The sequence below is a fragment of the Ambystoma mexicanum genome, chromosome 11, assembly GCF_040938575.1.
Source record: "Ambystoma mexicanum isolate Mex_15411 chromosome 11, UKY_AmexF1_1, whole genome shotgun sequence".
Lineage (NCBI taxonomy): Eukaryota > Metazoa > Chordata > Amphibia > Caudata > Ambystomatidae > Ambystoma > Ambystoma mexicanum.
In genome coordinates this window covers 385,562,235-385,579,570 of record NC_090934.1, presented here as the reverse complement: position 1 = coordinate 385,579,570, position 17,336 = coordinate 385,562,235, and the positions used below count along the sequence as shown (strand labels likewise).

General features: G+C 46.9%; 1 protein-coding gene across 1 annotated transcript in view; it reads right to left on the bottom strand.

Annotated features, from left to right (window-relative positions):
- The window catches only part of MTCH2 (mitochondrial carrier 2), a 411,299-nt gene that overhangs the window by 49,716 nt on the left and 344,247 nt on the right, over nt 1–17,336 (bottom strand). The window contains exon 12 of the mRNA XM_069623091.1: nt 16,773–16,848. Coding sequence (XP_069479192.1) covers nt 16,773–16,848 — 76 coding nt within the window. The remainder of the gene's footprint in view (nt 1–16,772; nt 16,849–17,336) is intronic.

Here is a 17,336-nt window from a genome sequence, read left to right as displayed (position 1 = left end):
GTTTAATGTAGTTGGTTTTGGCCTTGTGTTGGTTCTATCTGGTGAGCAGGTCTTAGTGAGGTATGGAGTTAGGTAGAGGGATTTCTCTCTTCTTTCAGTGTTGGTCCGATTTTTGAACCGGTCTGTGGGGGTGTGTTCTGTTGTTGCGGTTCTTAGTTGCAGTTTTGGAGTGTTTGTTCTTCCTTCTCTTCTTTCCCTCTGGGTGGGTCGTTTGCGCGCCATTGTACGATTCCGAGTTGTTTTAATCTTATTAGTACTTGGTGTGGATGTTGTCCGCTACCGGTTTTAGTCTTTGTTTGCGGGTCGTATTTTCAGCTGATAGTGTTGACTATTGGTTTAGTGTTGTCTCGGTCGGGGTATGAGGGTGGAGTTAAGGGTTGTATAGTTATATAGTTGGGTTTTAACAGTGGGTCTCTTTGGTCTCCGTCTCCCTGAGCGTTGTTCACTGTGGTGAGCTAGCCATGTATGTTTAGGGGGGCACGCGCTGGCCCTGGAATGACTTTGAGGGGCGCAGCTAGGGCTTACTTCCTTGATGTAGTCAGGGCATCGAAGCCCTGCTAGGTTTGAGAGACAGGACTATAAATGCAGTCTGAGTATGATACAATGTAATATGGAGACGGAACCCTACTACACGAGAGACCTTTATAGTGGGAGAGAGGCCTATCAGTGCAATCTGCGTGCCATACTATGCAATTCGGAGACCGAACCTCAGCTGAACTTGATAGACCTGTATAGTGGGAGAAAGGCCTATCAATGCAGTTTGGAGAACAGACAATGCAATTTGGGCACGGCGGCCATGCTAAGTGTGAGACACCTGTATAGTGGGAGAGAAGCCTATCAATGCAGTTTGGAGAACAGACAATGCAATTTGGGCACGGTGGCCCTGCTAAGTTTGAGACACCTGTACAGTAGGAGAGAAGCCTATCAATGCAGTTTGGAGAACAGACAGTGCAATTTGGCCACGGCGGCCTTGCTATCAATGCAGTTTGGAGAACAGACAATGCAATTTGGGCACGGCGGCCCTGCTAAGTTTGAGACACCTGTACAGTGGGAGAGAAGCCTATCAATGCAGTCTGTAGAACAGACAGTGTAATTTGGGCACGGCGGCCCTGCTATCAATGCAGTTTGGAGAACAGACAATGCAATTTGGGGACGGCGGCCCTGCTAAGTTTGAGACACCTGTGTAGTGGGAGAGAAGCCTATCAATGCAGTTTGGAGAACGGGCACGGCGGCCCTGTTATCAATGCCTTTTGGGGCGACGACGGGTGATCACATTGGTAGCCATTGGTTTAGCCTAATGGCCAGGTTTCTAGGGTAGAGCTGTACCTCTCCCGACCCCAGCCCCCCCTCCTTACTGGTCCTTGTAGTTGCTGGGTGATGGCTGGCCACTGGGTTGGCTTTCCCTGCGGACACCTGTTGACACTTCCTGGAGTCGCCTCTGTTGGAGTCGCCCTTGGCCTTGGGGCCCTTAGCCGCTGGGGGCTGCCGGGCAGAGGGCTGCCCTGGGAGGACCGGTGATGAAGTGTGGATGCACCAGTGGGAGGGAGGGAGGGTCGGTCGGGAGGCGGGCGGGCGGACTAGGGAACTGGGAAGGGGTGCGGGTTGGCGGACTAGGGAACCGGGAAGGGGTGCGGGGAGGGAGGGGATGCAAGGACCTGCTCCTGGGCACGGGCCCACAGGTTACAAAGCTAAAACAGACACCAGGTGGGTGTTTCAACTGGGCACACACTCACCACGCTCCAAGGGTCTGCAAAAGGAGCCGGTGGGAACTTCTAAATATACACATTGGCCACTGGGTGCACCTCCAAATGCAACCCTTCCTCAGAGAGGCCATTGGGCACAACTTCTAAATGCAACCTTTCTAAAGGGAGGTTATTGGGCACAACCTCTAAATGCAACTAAGGGAGGCTATTGGGCACAGCTTCTGATTGTAATTTTCTCAGAGAGGCTATTGGGCACAGCTTCCAAATGCAACTATGTTCTCGGTGAGGCTATTGGGCGCAACTTTCACATGTTTAGGACAGAGTTCACACGTGCAAATATAATGCAGGAGTAATGAATTTACATGTTTTGTTAGATGAGTGGTAGGGTAGTATGGCCTGAAGTAGTTGCCTCTGGCCCTGCCCTTGCCACACTTACTTGTTGTTGGCTTCTTGCTTCTCCTGCAGATACGATCTGGAGCCGTCCACCGTATGAGCCGTCCTTTGCCTCGGGTCCTTAGCTGCAGGGGCTGCACGGGCAGAGGGCTGCCTTGGGACGGCCGGTAATGGTCTGGGTTGGATAGTGCGAGGGCCAATCAGGGATGGGGGGCAGGCTGGGCGGCGGGAGGCCGACGGAGCACCAGGAAGGGGAGGCAGGGAAACGCTGGGCAACGCGGGGCCTGGGGCTACAAGAATACACTAAAACCCACGCAAATGGGGTCGCAGGGCGCTGGCACACTCACCTGCTCCTCAGATGGGAAAGGGGAGCAGGCGCACCGAACGGCACGCTAGACCCAGGCAGCCACTCGCCAGCAGCCAATCAGGGATGGGGGCGGGCTGGGAGGCGGGAGGGCGACGGAGGAACAGGAAGGGGAGGCAGGAAAGCACTGGGCAACGCGGGCCTGGGGCTACAAGACAACACTAAAACCCATGCAAATGGGGTTGCGGGGCGCTGGCACTCTCACCTGCTCCTCAGATGGGAAAGGGGAGCAGGTGCACCGAACGGGTCGCTAGACCCAAGCAGACACTCGCCAGCAGCCAATCAGGGATGGGGGGGCGGCTGGGAGGCGGGAGGGCGACAGAGGACCAGGAAGGGGAGGCAGGGAAGCGCTGGGCAACGCGGGGCCTGGGGCTACAAGAAAACACTAAAACCCACGTAAATGGGGTCGCGGGGCGCTGGCACACTCACCTGCTCCTGAGATCGGAAAGGGGAGCAGGTGAACCGAACGGGTCGCTAGACCCAGGCAGCCACTCGCCAGCAGCCAATCAGGGATGCCATGAGGCCGAGCAATCTTAAGAAGTCGTAGGCCTGGAAATTTTGGGCATTTTGGAATTCGGAAACCATCTGAAGAAAGTCTTGAGCCCTTGACTTGGGAGGTGAGCTCTTTCCCAATGATGTGTCTAATACAGCACCTATGTACTGGAGCTGTTAGGAAGGTGTCATTTGTGACTTCTTGAAATTGAGCGAGAAGCCCAGTCTGTGGAGGAAGTGGCAGGTGACTTTCAGATGATCCAAAACTTGTTCGGCAGAACGTGCCCTGATCAACCAATCGTCTAGGTAGGGGTAGATGTGAATCCCTCCTCTCCTGAGGTGCGCTGCCACCACTACCATTAATTTGGTGAAGACCCTCGGGGCAGAGGTCAACCCGAATGGCAGGACTCGAAACTGATAGTGTGAGTCGCCAACTACGAACCTCGGGTATTTTCTGTGCTTGAAATGAATTGGCACATGAAAATAAGCCTCCTGGAGTCCCAATGACACCAACCAATCCTGAAGTTGAAGGGTCTGAAGGACCTGAGAAAGCGTGACCATCTTGAACTTGTCCTTCCACAGGAGCTTGTTCAAGCCTCTTAAGTCCAAGATGGTTCTCAGTTCTCCGTCCTTTTCGGGAATCAAAAAATATGGGGAGTACCATCCCTTGTTTCTCACTGTTACAGGTACTGGTTCTATAGCACCTTTCTCCAGCAAGGTTAAGGCTTCCTGCTGTAGGAGCGGGTCTGGAAACTTCAAACAGCATCTCCCTGGTGGATTGCTTTGAGGTTGCATTAGAAAAGGAAGGCAGTAACCTTGGGCTATTATTTCTAGAGCCCAAACATCTGAAGTAATGGGTCGCCATTCTTGCAGATGTTGTGACAGACTGCCTCCCACAGGTGTCTTGTGATGCAAGCCTTCAAAGTGGTTTTGTGGTGGTTGCTGTGGCCGGTGATGGTAAAGAGGCTGCAGCTAGGGCTGGCTTTGCACGTTTTCCTCATCCACCACGAGTGGCCTTTTTCTGGCCTCTTTGACTGGCCATTCCTCTCGCCTTTCCATATGAGTAGTAACAATAGGATCGTCCCCTCCAAGAATGTCCTGATGCACGAAAAGGCAGAGGCTGCCTAATAGCAGCTCCTAAAGACTCGGCAGCCGCTTTTGAGGTCTGCAACCTCTCAAGGCTCTCGTCAGCCTTTTTGCCAAAAAGGTGAGACCCGTCAAAGGGCCTGTTCAGAAGACGGTTTTGCACGTCTGATGCGAAACCCGACTTCCGTAACCACGTAAATCTGCGCATTACTGTGCTAGTGCCCATGGACCTGCTCACACTATCTGCAGTGTCCAATCCAGACTGAAGGGATTCCTGCATGGCCTCCTTTCCATCTTTAACAATGGCTAGGAATCCTTCCCTTTCATCCCCTTCTGGTATGTGCTCCGCCGCCATTGCAATGCACTCCCACAGACTGTACGAAAAGTTTGCCAATTTTAACACCATACGCCCAGCTGAAAATACCTTGCATGCCCCACCATCCACACGCTTGTCGTCCCTATCTGGAGGGATATAAGGGTACGCCACCGTACTAGAAGCTGTGGCTGCCTGGATCACCAGACTCTCAGGATTAGGGTGCTTAGACAGATAGCCGGGGTCGCTACTGAAAAGGGCGGTATTTGGAAGTAAGGGACTTATTCACTGGAGGAATAGAGTCCAGGGTCTCCCAATTTGTGGCCACCCTATTTTGTAAGGCTACATGGAAGGGTAAGATCGGATCTTCGGTGGGACCATGATCCAATATATCAGTCAGATCATCCTGGATGAGATGGTGGTCTAGCCCATCCTAAGTATTTGACCACCTTTGTCATTAGTTGTCTATGAGGGGCTGGCATGTTCCCCTGGTTCTGGCCTGCCAAAATCTGTTTCAGGTGAAGCATTATGCAAGGTCTCCACCAGATCCCTCACCCTGCTTTCCTCAGAAATCAGGCATTCTGGGACATTTGGGGTGCCATATTCCAGTCCAAAAGGAACATTCTCCTCATCAGATCTCTCCTGTTCTTCAAAAATTGAAGTTAAGGATTTGAAAAATTCTTTCCATGGAAAAGGTTTAAAATCCTTTTCTGGGAGAGGTGTATCAGTGGAACCTGAAGGCATTACAGCCTTTGCAGCCTTCTCTTTTGCTGTTATTTTGACAGCTTCTGGCTGAGTTGGCCGAGTTGAAGCCTTTGGAATATTTGCCGCCGAGGGCTTTGGGGTCGACGTCGACAAAAGCGTTGATGGCGCCGATGAAATAGTGGTCAGAGCTGGCGTCGATGCGCTCTTCGAAGACTTACCCTTCGAGGTGTGTCAGGTTCTGGATGGCGTCGGTGACCTTGAACGTTCAACTCGACTGGTCTTTTTCGCTCTGCATCCTGAAGAGTTCCCGATCCTTTCACCTTCGATCACCCGGGCTCGAGGGCGCGCGAGTGTCGGAAACGGTAACGCTCCCGGCTGGCTTTCGAAGAAGGCGCGGACCAAAGCTTAGCCTTTTCAAACACCTCCATCATTTTTATTCCGAATGCTTCCCATTCTTCGGAGAAAGAATGTTTTGTGGGGCATTTCATTCTTTTTGGGGATTCGTCCATGGACAAGGTGGTAAGGGGACCGGTGGCATCTTTTCTTGGACTTTTTCGTCAAAGACGAAGAGCAGTGTGAACCACTTTGGGACCTGGACCAATGCTTTTGCCTTTCGCGTCGAAGAGATTTCTCCTCACAGGACCTCGACTCGACGCTAGAGGCTTTTTGGTCTGGTTTTCGACCTACCTGCAGTTTTCCCTTCCTCTCTCGCAAGGCCTTCCCCGTCATTGCCTGACACTTTGTACAGGCCACCATGTCGTGGCCTTCACCGAGGCACCACAGACATTCTTGGTGCGGGTCCCTGATGGACATTTTCCAACCGCAGGATTTACACTTTTTGAATCCCGAACACGGGGTCGTAGTCGGGGTCGACGACATATCGAATATCTTCAGTAACTGCGTCACAGAACTACTCGAGGCGCACTGAGTCTCCGAAGCAACACGTACTGCATAAAAATGGAACTGAGGCCAACGGGCGCTGCGCGTGATACTTGTATACCCGATGAAGTCACCCTCGACGGAAGCCTCCGAGGGACCTCGACATCGCTGCACGGCACCCTCTGCCGAGGGAAACATTTTTCCGAAGCAGCTGAAGCTGGATGGAATACATCGAAGATTAGGAATACGTTGGAGGACACAATCCATTCGAACTGTGAAAATCAGCTGGCACCACACTGAAATAGAACTCTGATAGAACCAAACGAATAGCCAGAGACTTGCCCTAGCTTTGTAACCCCTGAATAAATAATCCCACAGACACCAACTACACATAGTTGGTCTTTCACCTTAGCCACATATCGAACCAGACACACGTCATCTAGAAAGTCACACCACCACACAGCCCACTAGCTTGTGTGGGACAAACCCGCCTAAACCCAAATAAACCCAGCGAGACAGCCAAAATAGACATGAAAGACTGACACTGCGTGACGACAGCACCACACCCACAATCATACAAGCAAGGAAGCAAAGAATCTAACGAAACCAATCAGGAAAACACATACAATCATAACAAAAGGCGAGCCAAATGGCAAAAGCACTGCACGTGAGCTACCGCCCCTGCAACCGCAACCTGAAGGAATCGACAAGAAATTATAAACCTACACATTTTACAAGGAACTCTACCCTGACAATCCAAACAAAAACCAAAAGGGAGAAACCCTCATCAACCCCACAACCTACCGTTTAACTAAACAAAATGGCACGAAAACTAGAAGGACCACGAGAAAGAAAGGGAAGAGAGAACAAACCCAACAGTACGTCACCACAGATCCACAACTATAGAACACACCCCCATCAACATTACCGAAAACAGAACTACCACTGAGAGGAGTGTAAAGTCGCTATAGCTAACACCATACCTCGCAAACAACCACTCTCCGGAACAATCCAACCCAACTAACTAATCAAGAAAGACCGACAACATAACCCAACCATGCAGAAGAAAAACGGACCAAGGCAGAGGGAGCAAGAACACGATAGACTACCTAAACCCATTTATCACCAAAACAAGAGGACCCAACCTCCAACAGCCTGAAAATCTAGAAGATGAACCGCATGAAAACAAAAACCCAAGACTTAACCTAGAAGAGCTATTCGACAACAACGACACAAACACAACTGAAACACCACCACAACCAGAGACCTGCATGGAAGAAAACCAAAACACCAGTCAGAAGACAACACTGACAATAAAGCACAAACCAAATTATACTATAAAAATCCACTGCAACCTAATCAACGCAAGATCAATGTCAAAACACTCAGAGATCTTCGACCTGCTGAGCGAATACCGAATCGACATCCTATTCATCACAGAAACATGGCTGGACGACAACTACAAAATCACATTCCAAAGCTGCCTCCCCATCAACTTCAAATGCAGACGGCTAAACAGGAAAGGAAAAAAAAGGAGCGGGTCTGGCAATAGCATTCAAAGAACGCCTGAAAATAAAAACAGACAAACCTCTAAACATCAAGAACTGTGAATCCATGGTTGTACGCTTATCAGCGAATCCTAAAACAAACATCAAATTCAAACTGGTTTACAGACCACTGACATAGGATGCAACCTTGTCGACAACTTCATAGAAGCCACCACCAACATAGCCATCCAACATGAGCATCTGATAATATTGGGGGACTACAATATATGGTTCGAAGACATACACAGCAACTCACAAAGATCACTAATCAGGCAACTAACAACAATGAAACTACAACAACCGATCAAAGGAGCAACACACTCGGCAGGACACACACTTGATGCAATTTTCACTAACAAAAAAACTCATCACCACCGCACCACCAATACAGATACTCTGGTGCTACCATCTCATCATCCCATTTGTGATCACGCTACCAACTAGAGCTACCAACCAGCTTCTCAAACTCCCAAACAGCACCAAATGAAACTGGAAAACCGTCAAATCAAGCAACCTAATAGAACAACTGGAGCTGATCAAACCATCTGCGACTGAACTAGAGAAGGCAGACCTACATGGAAAAACAGAGCTACTACATAAATGGATTGCTGATGCAATTGAAAACATCGGCCAGAAAAAACGTTTCCGCCTTGAAGAAAAAGAGCATTGGCAAAATCGGCCGCCCACTACTAAGCACCATGAAAAAACAAAAAGCTGCAATTAGAATGGAGGAAAGAATATGACCAAGATAAGAAAACTCTATTCCAGAGACAAATCCGATCGTACAAGAAGCAAATTCTAAAGGCAAAGAAAAGGCATTACGACATAATCATCAAAACCACCAACACACAGAGAAATGTTCAACATCAAACAAAATGAGAAATCCACCAGGCTGCAAAAACATCGCAATACCTTCATACAAACTATCCAACAACCCAGCGGAACATTTCAAAAACAAAATCAACAACATCCGGCAAATCATACAAAACAGACCGACCAATCCTGACACACTACACCAATCGGATCCGAGGAGCCAGAACACAAATTACAAAACTTCCTGCAAATATCAGTGGAGATATTCGTCAAGCTGGTAAAACCTAGCAAGAAAGCAGGCTCGCCCATGGATCCCTGCCCCCTAAACATCTACAAATCAATCCTCGCACAAGGAACGCCCTCAGAATATTTTAGAAATCTCTTGAATCAGTCGCTCGCGACAGGGATCGTTCCCCGATCCTTCAAATCAGCATATATTAAACCTCTTAAGAGCACAAGCGGCCAACTAAAGACCCCTTTCAAACATCCCATACCCGGCAAAACTCCTAGAAACCTATGTATACAAACTGACTCAAGAGCACGTAGAAAAACACAAATTGCTGGACCAAGCACAGGGTGGCTTCAGACCCGCAAGAGGAACAGAATCGGCACTCCTATCCATCTGGGACGACCTAAAGGCAAACGCAGACTCCAACACATCCTCAGCCCTGATTCTGCTCGAACTTTCCGCAGCATTCGACACAGTAAGCCATGACACCCTCATCAAGCGATTCGACAATATAGGTATAACGGACTACGCACTGCTCTGGAGAAAATCATTCCTAGCTAACAGAATGGAAACTGTCAGGATAAAACCCTTCAAATCGTCTCCACGAGTTACCGACTGCGGAGTACCACAAGGAACCTCACTATCACCACTGTACTTCAACATCTACCGTTAATCAAGATCTTCAAAAAATACCATCTTAAGTGCTACAACTATGCAGACGACACTCAAATCATCTACAAAATCGAAGATGCACAAGCAGAACACTCAACTCTGGGAGAATGTCTCAAAGAAATCTATGACTGAAAGAACGCCAGCAACCTAAAAATCAACCACGGAAAGACAGAAATCATGATTACATCCAAAAACCAAGAGAACAACAACTACATATCGTGGCCGATAGAACTGGGAACCGCACCCACACCATCAAACGTAGTAAAAAACTTGGGAGTCCTAATGGACAACGTGCTAATCTTAGAACCACAAGTAAACACAATAATTAAGAAATGCTTCTTCCTCCTTCACTCAAAAAAAGAAGCCTACCATTTCCTGTCCTTAACCCACAACACTGACAATCATCTCCCTAATCATGGCAAGAATCGATTACGCCGACAGCCTCTACCTCAGAATGCCGGAATACCTTCTGAAGAAACTACAACGCATCCAAAGCGCAGCGGCTAGACTCCTCCTCAAACTATCTAGAAGAGATCACATCACACCAGTCCTAAAAATGCTACACTGGCTTCCAATCAAACAATGTATCGCGTTCAAAACAACGTGCAGCATAACACACAGGGCAATCAGCAGCCAGGGAGCAGAATTTCTACAAAAGAAAATTACCATCTACAAGTCAACGAAACTCCTCAGATCAAGCAATGAAATCCGCCTGGAACCAAAGCCATACGCCAAGAAAAAACTAGGAGGCTATTCTTTCTCGCACCTGGAGGCAAAAACCTGGAACAACCTCTCGCAAGGAATAAGAAACACCAAAGACCACCTAAAATTCAGAAAACTACTAAAAACCTGGCTCTTCAACACATCGGAACCAGATGGAAACAACAAACAATATAACCGAAATACCAAAGAGAACCATATGACAGAACCCATGACGGTAAAGACAACACCTAGAACCGACAAAGGGAACACCCACAAGAACAAGAGAAACAATGCCAGGCGGAACCGACCGCGAGCGACAACCCATTCAGGACAGAAAGAATAGGTAACAAGGCTTATACAAACAGGCACAACTATCAACCCTACCCACTACCAAGTATCCTCCCAACAGACATGTATACTTGAAACTTGCATAAACCCCAACCCAATGCAACTGTGCATCCATGCTCACAAGACAATCATCCTCAAACCAACCCTCCATATAAGCTAACCCGCCACCTAAAGGAGACTACACTAAGAAAAGCACACCCAACGTAGTAAGTAGAAGACCGAATGCACTAGACTGACATACACGATCCCATAGCAGCGCTCCTGGAGAAGTACTAACTCACTTAAAACTGAATCCGTCACACACAACAAGTCACCTGAAACATAGGTATGGTCACCCACTTATGTGACAATCCAGGTGCCTGGTACGGACTCAAATCCAGGAAGACACACAAATGAAGGTGCGTTTTCTCCATGCAACAGTACCAATAACCAACCCTACTAAAACCTCACCCCTCTTCACACACCTCTCCAACCCACACCAAACACAACCATACCTCTTGAAACACAGTAAACTGCACGCACTTCACCACTCTGCAACAACAAACACCACACAGAAGCCCCACATAACAGCACGCGACGGATCCTGACCGGATACCACACCAAAAGCTCAGCGAGCAGTGTTAACCGAACTGAAACTGCCAACAGCACATCACAGCTCCCTTGCTCTCTCGCCAAACTTTATCCTACTAACGCGCCCTTACCCTCCCCCCCTTCATTTTCAGATCCACCAGGGGACCACTACAGTTGTGATCGTGTGCTGTATAAATATCCTTTAACATTGAGTGTTGTGCAATATCACCTGCTTGTTTCATTTTTTAGTGTGTGTTTTGGTCCTAGAATATAGTATTTTTGTACATTCCTCTCTAAATGGAATTATTGTGTGCTTCATCACTATGTGGACTCATTGTAGACTGCAGACCTTACTGATACTCTCGTGAGAATAGCCTTGACTGCTCGCCAGTGCTACCTTGATTGGGTTTTGGCTAACCTTTCAGAGTTCCTCTGTTCACTATAACTAGTTTGGTCCCCTATAATCTACCCACCAGGCAAGATTCTAGAACTCCATCGCGGCAGTTGGTGATAGAAGAAGTTACCCAACAATTTTACTAAGGTAAATAAATGAGTTCTTTATATTTCAGGTTACTTTACCCAGGTTTGATGACCAAAAGGTGAGTGGATGGAATACAGAAGACAAAAGGGACTTGTTGACAATGTTATCCTATGGAGGACTGGGCGGCAGGAAGGGGGGAGATGCACAGAGTTTACTAACCTCCTTTGACTCATTTTCCCAGATGACGTTGTGAATGAATCCCCCATTTGCAACTATCTAATGACCCATTGTGGTGCCTTCCCCTCTTCCACCCATGCAGAGTAGTGGAAAGCATTGGTCATATTCCGGAGGCCAACCCAATACTAAGTGGCCTTGTAAAATCTTGAAAGACTTTTCCCAGCTGCACACACTCTTATTCCAAACTTAGTTTGCCTTTATAACCTATCGCAAACATTTATACAGTATTCTCAATAAGGGACTTCTATACCCACTATCCCCACAACACTGGGATGAGGAAGAGGCAAGGAGTAATGATGATTACTTACCACTGTCAGCAGTCTAGTCTTTCCCCATATCCTTTTGGCCAGAACCAATATAAAAATGACAAAAGACTCAGGAACTGTGAGAGTTCCCCGGAGGACCTGGCTACAGCAATCCTGTGCTGGAGAAGCAAGAGCAGAATACTGCTGTGCCAAGAGAAGAAATTGGAAGCCCAAGCCTCGCAAATGCTTGTGGGGAGCTGGAAAGCACTGGTGGTGTCAAGGAAGCCAGTCTGCCCCCTCCAGGTTGAAGGGGAACTCCTGGGCATCAGTAGAGTGCAACAGCCCAGAAGAGGCTGCAGTCTCCATCACTAAGGGGGAAATATCAAAAAGTGTGTTTGTGTCCAAGTGGGGTGAAGCTCATTGAAGTTTATGGGCAGAGGTCTGAAGAACTTTGCTGGCGTGAGAGGGCTGATCCTCAGCTGACTATTCAGAAGACGTTGCATCTCCCTAGGAGGAGTGCAGAAGCTAGAGGCACGAGCCGGTGTGGTGGAGCCAAGGGGCACGCCAGCAGAGTGGGCAAGTATTGTTGCGAGGGCAGAATCGGCCGCAGAAACGCTAGGAACCAAAGGATGATTCCTGGCTGTTCGACAGCTGGAAGAAGCAACATCACCCTCACTGGGACCTGAAGGCATGCAGGAGTGGAGCGGCAAGAGAAGCCAGAGAGACGTCAAGCAGTGCTGAGTGGAAGGCAGGCGGCAAAGCTACGCCACGTAAGCGCAACCGAGACCGAAGACGCCACACAGAGCCGGTGAGTCAGTGAGAGAATTGGAGACCCTGCAGCGTTTTGGGGACCGGGCCAAACATAGTTTGAACATTGTAAAGCTGCAGACAGAAACAATACGAAGATTGCGAGTCAACAAGGCAGAGTACAAATATGGCCCATAATAATATATAAGTGCATTAAATGCTGATATGGGAAAACTGAAAGTGAACTTTGAAACAAATAGAAATACCAAACTGAGAAAGAGATGAGCAATTTTTGATGTAAGGAGAAAACTGTTTACACATATATGGAAATAAGTAGTCCTGGCAGGCGAGTAAACCAGGCAACTGCAAACTTACAAAAAGTCCAAAGAAAGGACACTGTTTAATTGAAGAAAACTTTTAAGAAGAAACCTTTTAAAAGCAGGAATTACAAGGCTCAACAGCTTTGTACCCAACAGGATTTCTGTGGGCCAAGAAAGACACAAAGAACTTTTAGACCAAGAGACATTGCCATACCAGGGGAAGGGAAACACCCTCTGGAACCAAGCTTCTGCTACCCTGGAGAACCTTTATGTTGGAGCTGTTCTATTTTAATTTATGAATACTTTTTGCTAATACAAGGTCAAAGACATTTCCCTTCTCACTTTATTATTTTGTTTGTAATGTGAGGGGCAGGATAGAACGTTTGGACACAAGGACGGCTTTTAATTTCTGACATCCTGACAAAGACAGTTCCTTAGTTTTTGGTTTTAAGAAGGGCAACTCCTCTTAGAGCATGGCCAGACAGGCGTTTTCCCAACCCGTTTATGTTAATAAAAGTCTTTAACCAAAAACATGACAACTTTGTATCCGGCTTTCATTTCTGACTCCATACACACCAATGGCAGCAGACTGCAGGAGATATTCCAGCCACTGGTATTACACCGCAGGAGTGTGGGATGTTTTTACCCATGCATCCAAGCCCTACCACAAAACTGTGCATTACTGACATTGAAAACATCATGATGGCCAAAACTCCCCAGAAAGTGCACAGGGAGAACATTAAGAATAGGCTGCCACCCATTTTTGCCTATGTTTGTGAGCACAGGCGGGCACTGCCTAAAACCACCATTGGGCTACACACACAGTAGCCTGAAACCATTGGGAATGGCAATGCTGATTGCCAAAAGCAACCCAGAACTATTGGGAATTAATTTTCTTGATGTCAAAAATTTGCTAAAATCATGGGCACAAAACCACCAAACAAAAATTCAACCCTGGTTGAGTGTTCTACGTTATTCTATTGTAAGGATTCCCATCAAAACAACGTTAAGCAAGGATCATATACTATCAAGCAAAATCCCCTTTTTGAAATGCATTAATTCAAGACAGATCCCAAAAATGGGTGCAGTACCGGCATTTTCCACAAACCGGCGCTAGCAGTCTAAACTCTGACAGTAGAACTGTACTTCAGGAGTTGCCAAAGGATCCTGAGCCAGCTGGAAACTTCAAAGCCTTTTGGTTAATTAAAATTCATTAACACCTGTTGTTCACAGAAGACAGGCTGATTCAATTAACATTCCAAGAGGCTGGGAAACCTTCTCACCTCAGAACTCCACAAGAGAAGCCAGGATATCACATGGCCCTGTTGATTGAGAGGGAGGAGTTCCTCCTCCAGCCTGCAGGACACAACCCAATAGACCCTTTCCATTGAATAGGATATGCTGATTTGGGTGTTGACTGTAAACAGAGCGCTGCCTGGTACGAGAGACATGTGATCCCTGACTCTCCCAGTTCCTAGGGGCGGGCGAGACAGGAGTTTGAATTCATATTGCAGCAAATGTATGTTTGATTAAATTGCTTATAGAATCGTGTATTAAGCTCACAGAAATGTGCAATTTGGGGGACCACAAAATGGAAAAGGCCCTCACGATTTGAGACCAAACTCCAATTTGTGCGGTGCTCTGGGACCGAACCCCGCTATTTATCAATATTGCAGGCACTGTGTTTAAGCTAGAGACATGGAAGTTTACTGGAATATGTGTAGAAAGGCGGTGTGCATTTGTGCCATTTTTGGTAAACGTCCGATATTGGTAAACCAACTAAAAACGAAAATAAGTTGTCATTTTTGAATGCAAGCTCTTAGGAAGATCAGAGTTGGAACAGAATGTACCATAAGTAATCTGTAATATGTACATGTAATGTCAACCACTTGTGATCTGGGAAATGTGTATTTTGATCAGAAATAGATTTGTGTGTAATTTGACAAGGGGAGGATCCTCTGACCATAAAACCTAACTCATCACTCTGACTCACAACTCAGTTCCCCCAATCAAGGGAGAGAGGAGAACTTGGCCAATGATAAGTTGAGAGGGGCAGGCTTAGTTATGCTATGCACACACCCATTTTCTAAACACATAAAAGGAGACTGTGCAGGACAGGCAGGAGATTCACTTTCCACTTTCTTGCGGGATGCTTTGCCGGGAGACTCCAGACTTCAAATCCATCAATCTCCAGAGACCAGAGATCCAGAGAGACCAGAACTGTGCAGTGCTGAGAGCTGACCCCGATCGCTGTGCACAGAACCAGTACCAAGTGGCGAGAGAACCGCAGCCAATCCTGACCTGATCCATGACGAAGTTGCATTCCTGTCCAAAATATAGTGAGAGTACTCAGCCAGAACTGTGCAAAACCAATCTCTTAGTTTAAAATAATCTAATTCAAACTATTTTAACCTATCTAGAACTACCTCATAGAATTGTGTGTCCTTCTGTGACTTTAAAGTTGCAAAAAACTGTCATCTGTCATTCTGAAATTTTAAGATTTCATTTCTGAAAAACCACCTTCATAAAATCGTCCGTATCTCTTGAACCGTTTGTGATAGAAGCTGAGATTCTAAGCCTTCCAACAAGCTCTAACCCGACTTGCTACTCCTTATACCTCCTCCGTGATTGCGCTCGACGCACGCAACTAAATTGCAGCAATTTGACATTTTGTTTCATTTCAGCCACGTGTAAAAATATTTGTTTTTTGCTTCCATTACGCAATTCCGTTTTCAACCTGGTAACCATCCCTGAATCATTGAAAGGGCTGGCCTGAACTGATTTAAAGTATCTCTCACTCACCCTGAATCTCTAGAGGGAATTAAAATCATTTTAGCATATTTTTCCCTTCTTTGCATACCACCTTTAAACTACTTTGCCTGTGTTTAAAATCATCCCTGTTTCTCTAAGCTTGCTAGGGGGGGAACTGAATTCGTATTGTACTGCGATTGTATTCCTGAGAACTGTGTGCTCTCCCTTCCATCTTCTATTGCATAGGGGGGGGGGATGAGTTGCCAAAAGGGGAAAAGTGATTCTATTACCTTTTGCTGAAATATCAAGTTTATTCCTGTGTTGCTTCTTTTCCACCTTGCATGTCCTTGTACCATATAAAGCATTCTCAGCTACCTTATCCTCTATACTACTCCTAAGTAATTAAACCAGTGTGCCAGTATAACATCATCCATTGTTGATCACTGTCATATGTCTAAGTGTGATATCAAATATTAATTCATTATAAAAGTGTGATATATATCTATTGTTTAATTTTTCAAATAAACCTTTTCAATTTGCAAAACAAACCTACTTCTTGGCTCAGTGCGGTCAGGGGGATTCTCAGAGAGGGGTGTAATACAAGGGTTCATCATCCAGATTATAACTTGTCATAAAAATATATAAATAAGGGCTTCCCTTGAGCAATCCCAGACAAGGCACTGACTTAGTGGGACTGCTTGATTGGAGTCTTTAACAGGAGAAGGGTCAGCAGCCACCACCATGTAGGTGCGCTGCCAAAAGAAGCACTCAGTGTCGAATCCTACGCAGCAGGAGACCTGTCCTCAAGCAGTGCCACAAAGTAAGGGTTACACCAACCCACTACGCTAACAAAAACCCTTCTACTGCCAGTATACCATACGGGAGGCTGTCCAGCTACTACCTTCTAAAAGGCAAAAGCACAACCAATTTACATCACAGAGAGGTCCTCCAGGCACAGCAGATGCCAGGAGGCCTATCGGGCACAGCATATTGTGCCAGTCGTATCAGATGGGAGGATGCCAGCCAGCCACATAGCCTGTTTACTGACAGTCATACCAAATGCATCCCACTGTGCGACAAGATGTAGAATATCACCCCTGGAGTGGAGATGGAATATAATTAAGGGGAATGGGTTATCCTGGTGTACAAAGGAAACAACAAGGGAGAAAACATACCTCTCTGCTTAACTGCCTCCAGCAGTCCACCCAAGAGGAATATACTGGAGCATAGGGAGGAAGACCACCAGCCAGCCTGAGGGATAGAGACCGCAGATTAATAAAAAAGCATAAAAAATTAAATCTGAACATGCCAACGTCTTACCAGCTCCGATGAGACAACCACTCACAGCCATTAAAGCCTCCCTTTTAGTGCAGAAGATCACAGTTCACATATAATGTAAGCCCATCCTTCCCCATGACTCAAATTCCATCCTGGTTCTCCCCCACATCCACACTGCGGCACTTGGACAGCATCAAATACACTGCTTACTTAGTCATTTAACTTGAATTACTCTACATGTCATCACTCTATGGGCAAAAGACAATGATCCAAAATGTTATTACTTCTCCTTCCCCAATAAGGCATACAACATTATAATAATAATGGCCACTGTAAGGGTGTGGAAGGAGGAGACTGACACGCAGGTAGCATTCATTTGGCTATAAACCAAGTAAGACTGAGATCCTTCTTATAGGGACACCTGCGCTCTGTTTCCCTCCTGCCCTCTGGCCGCCCTCCTT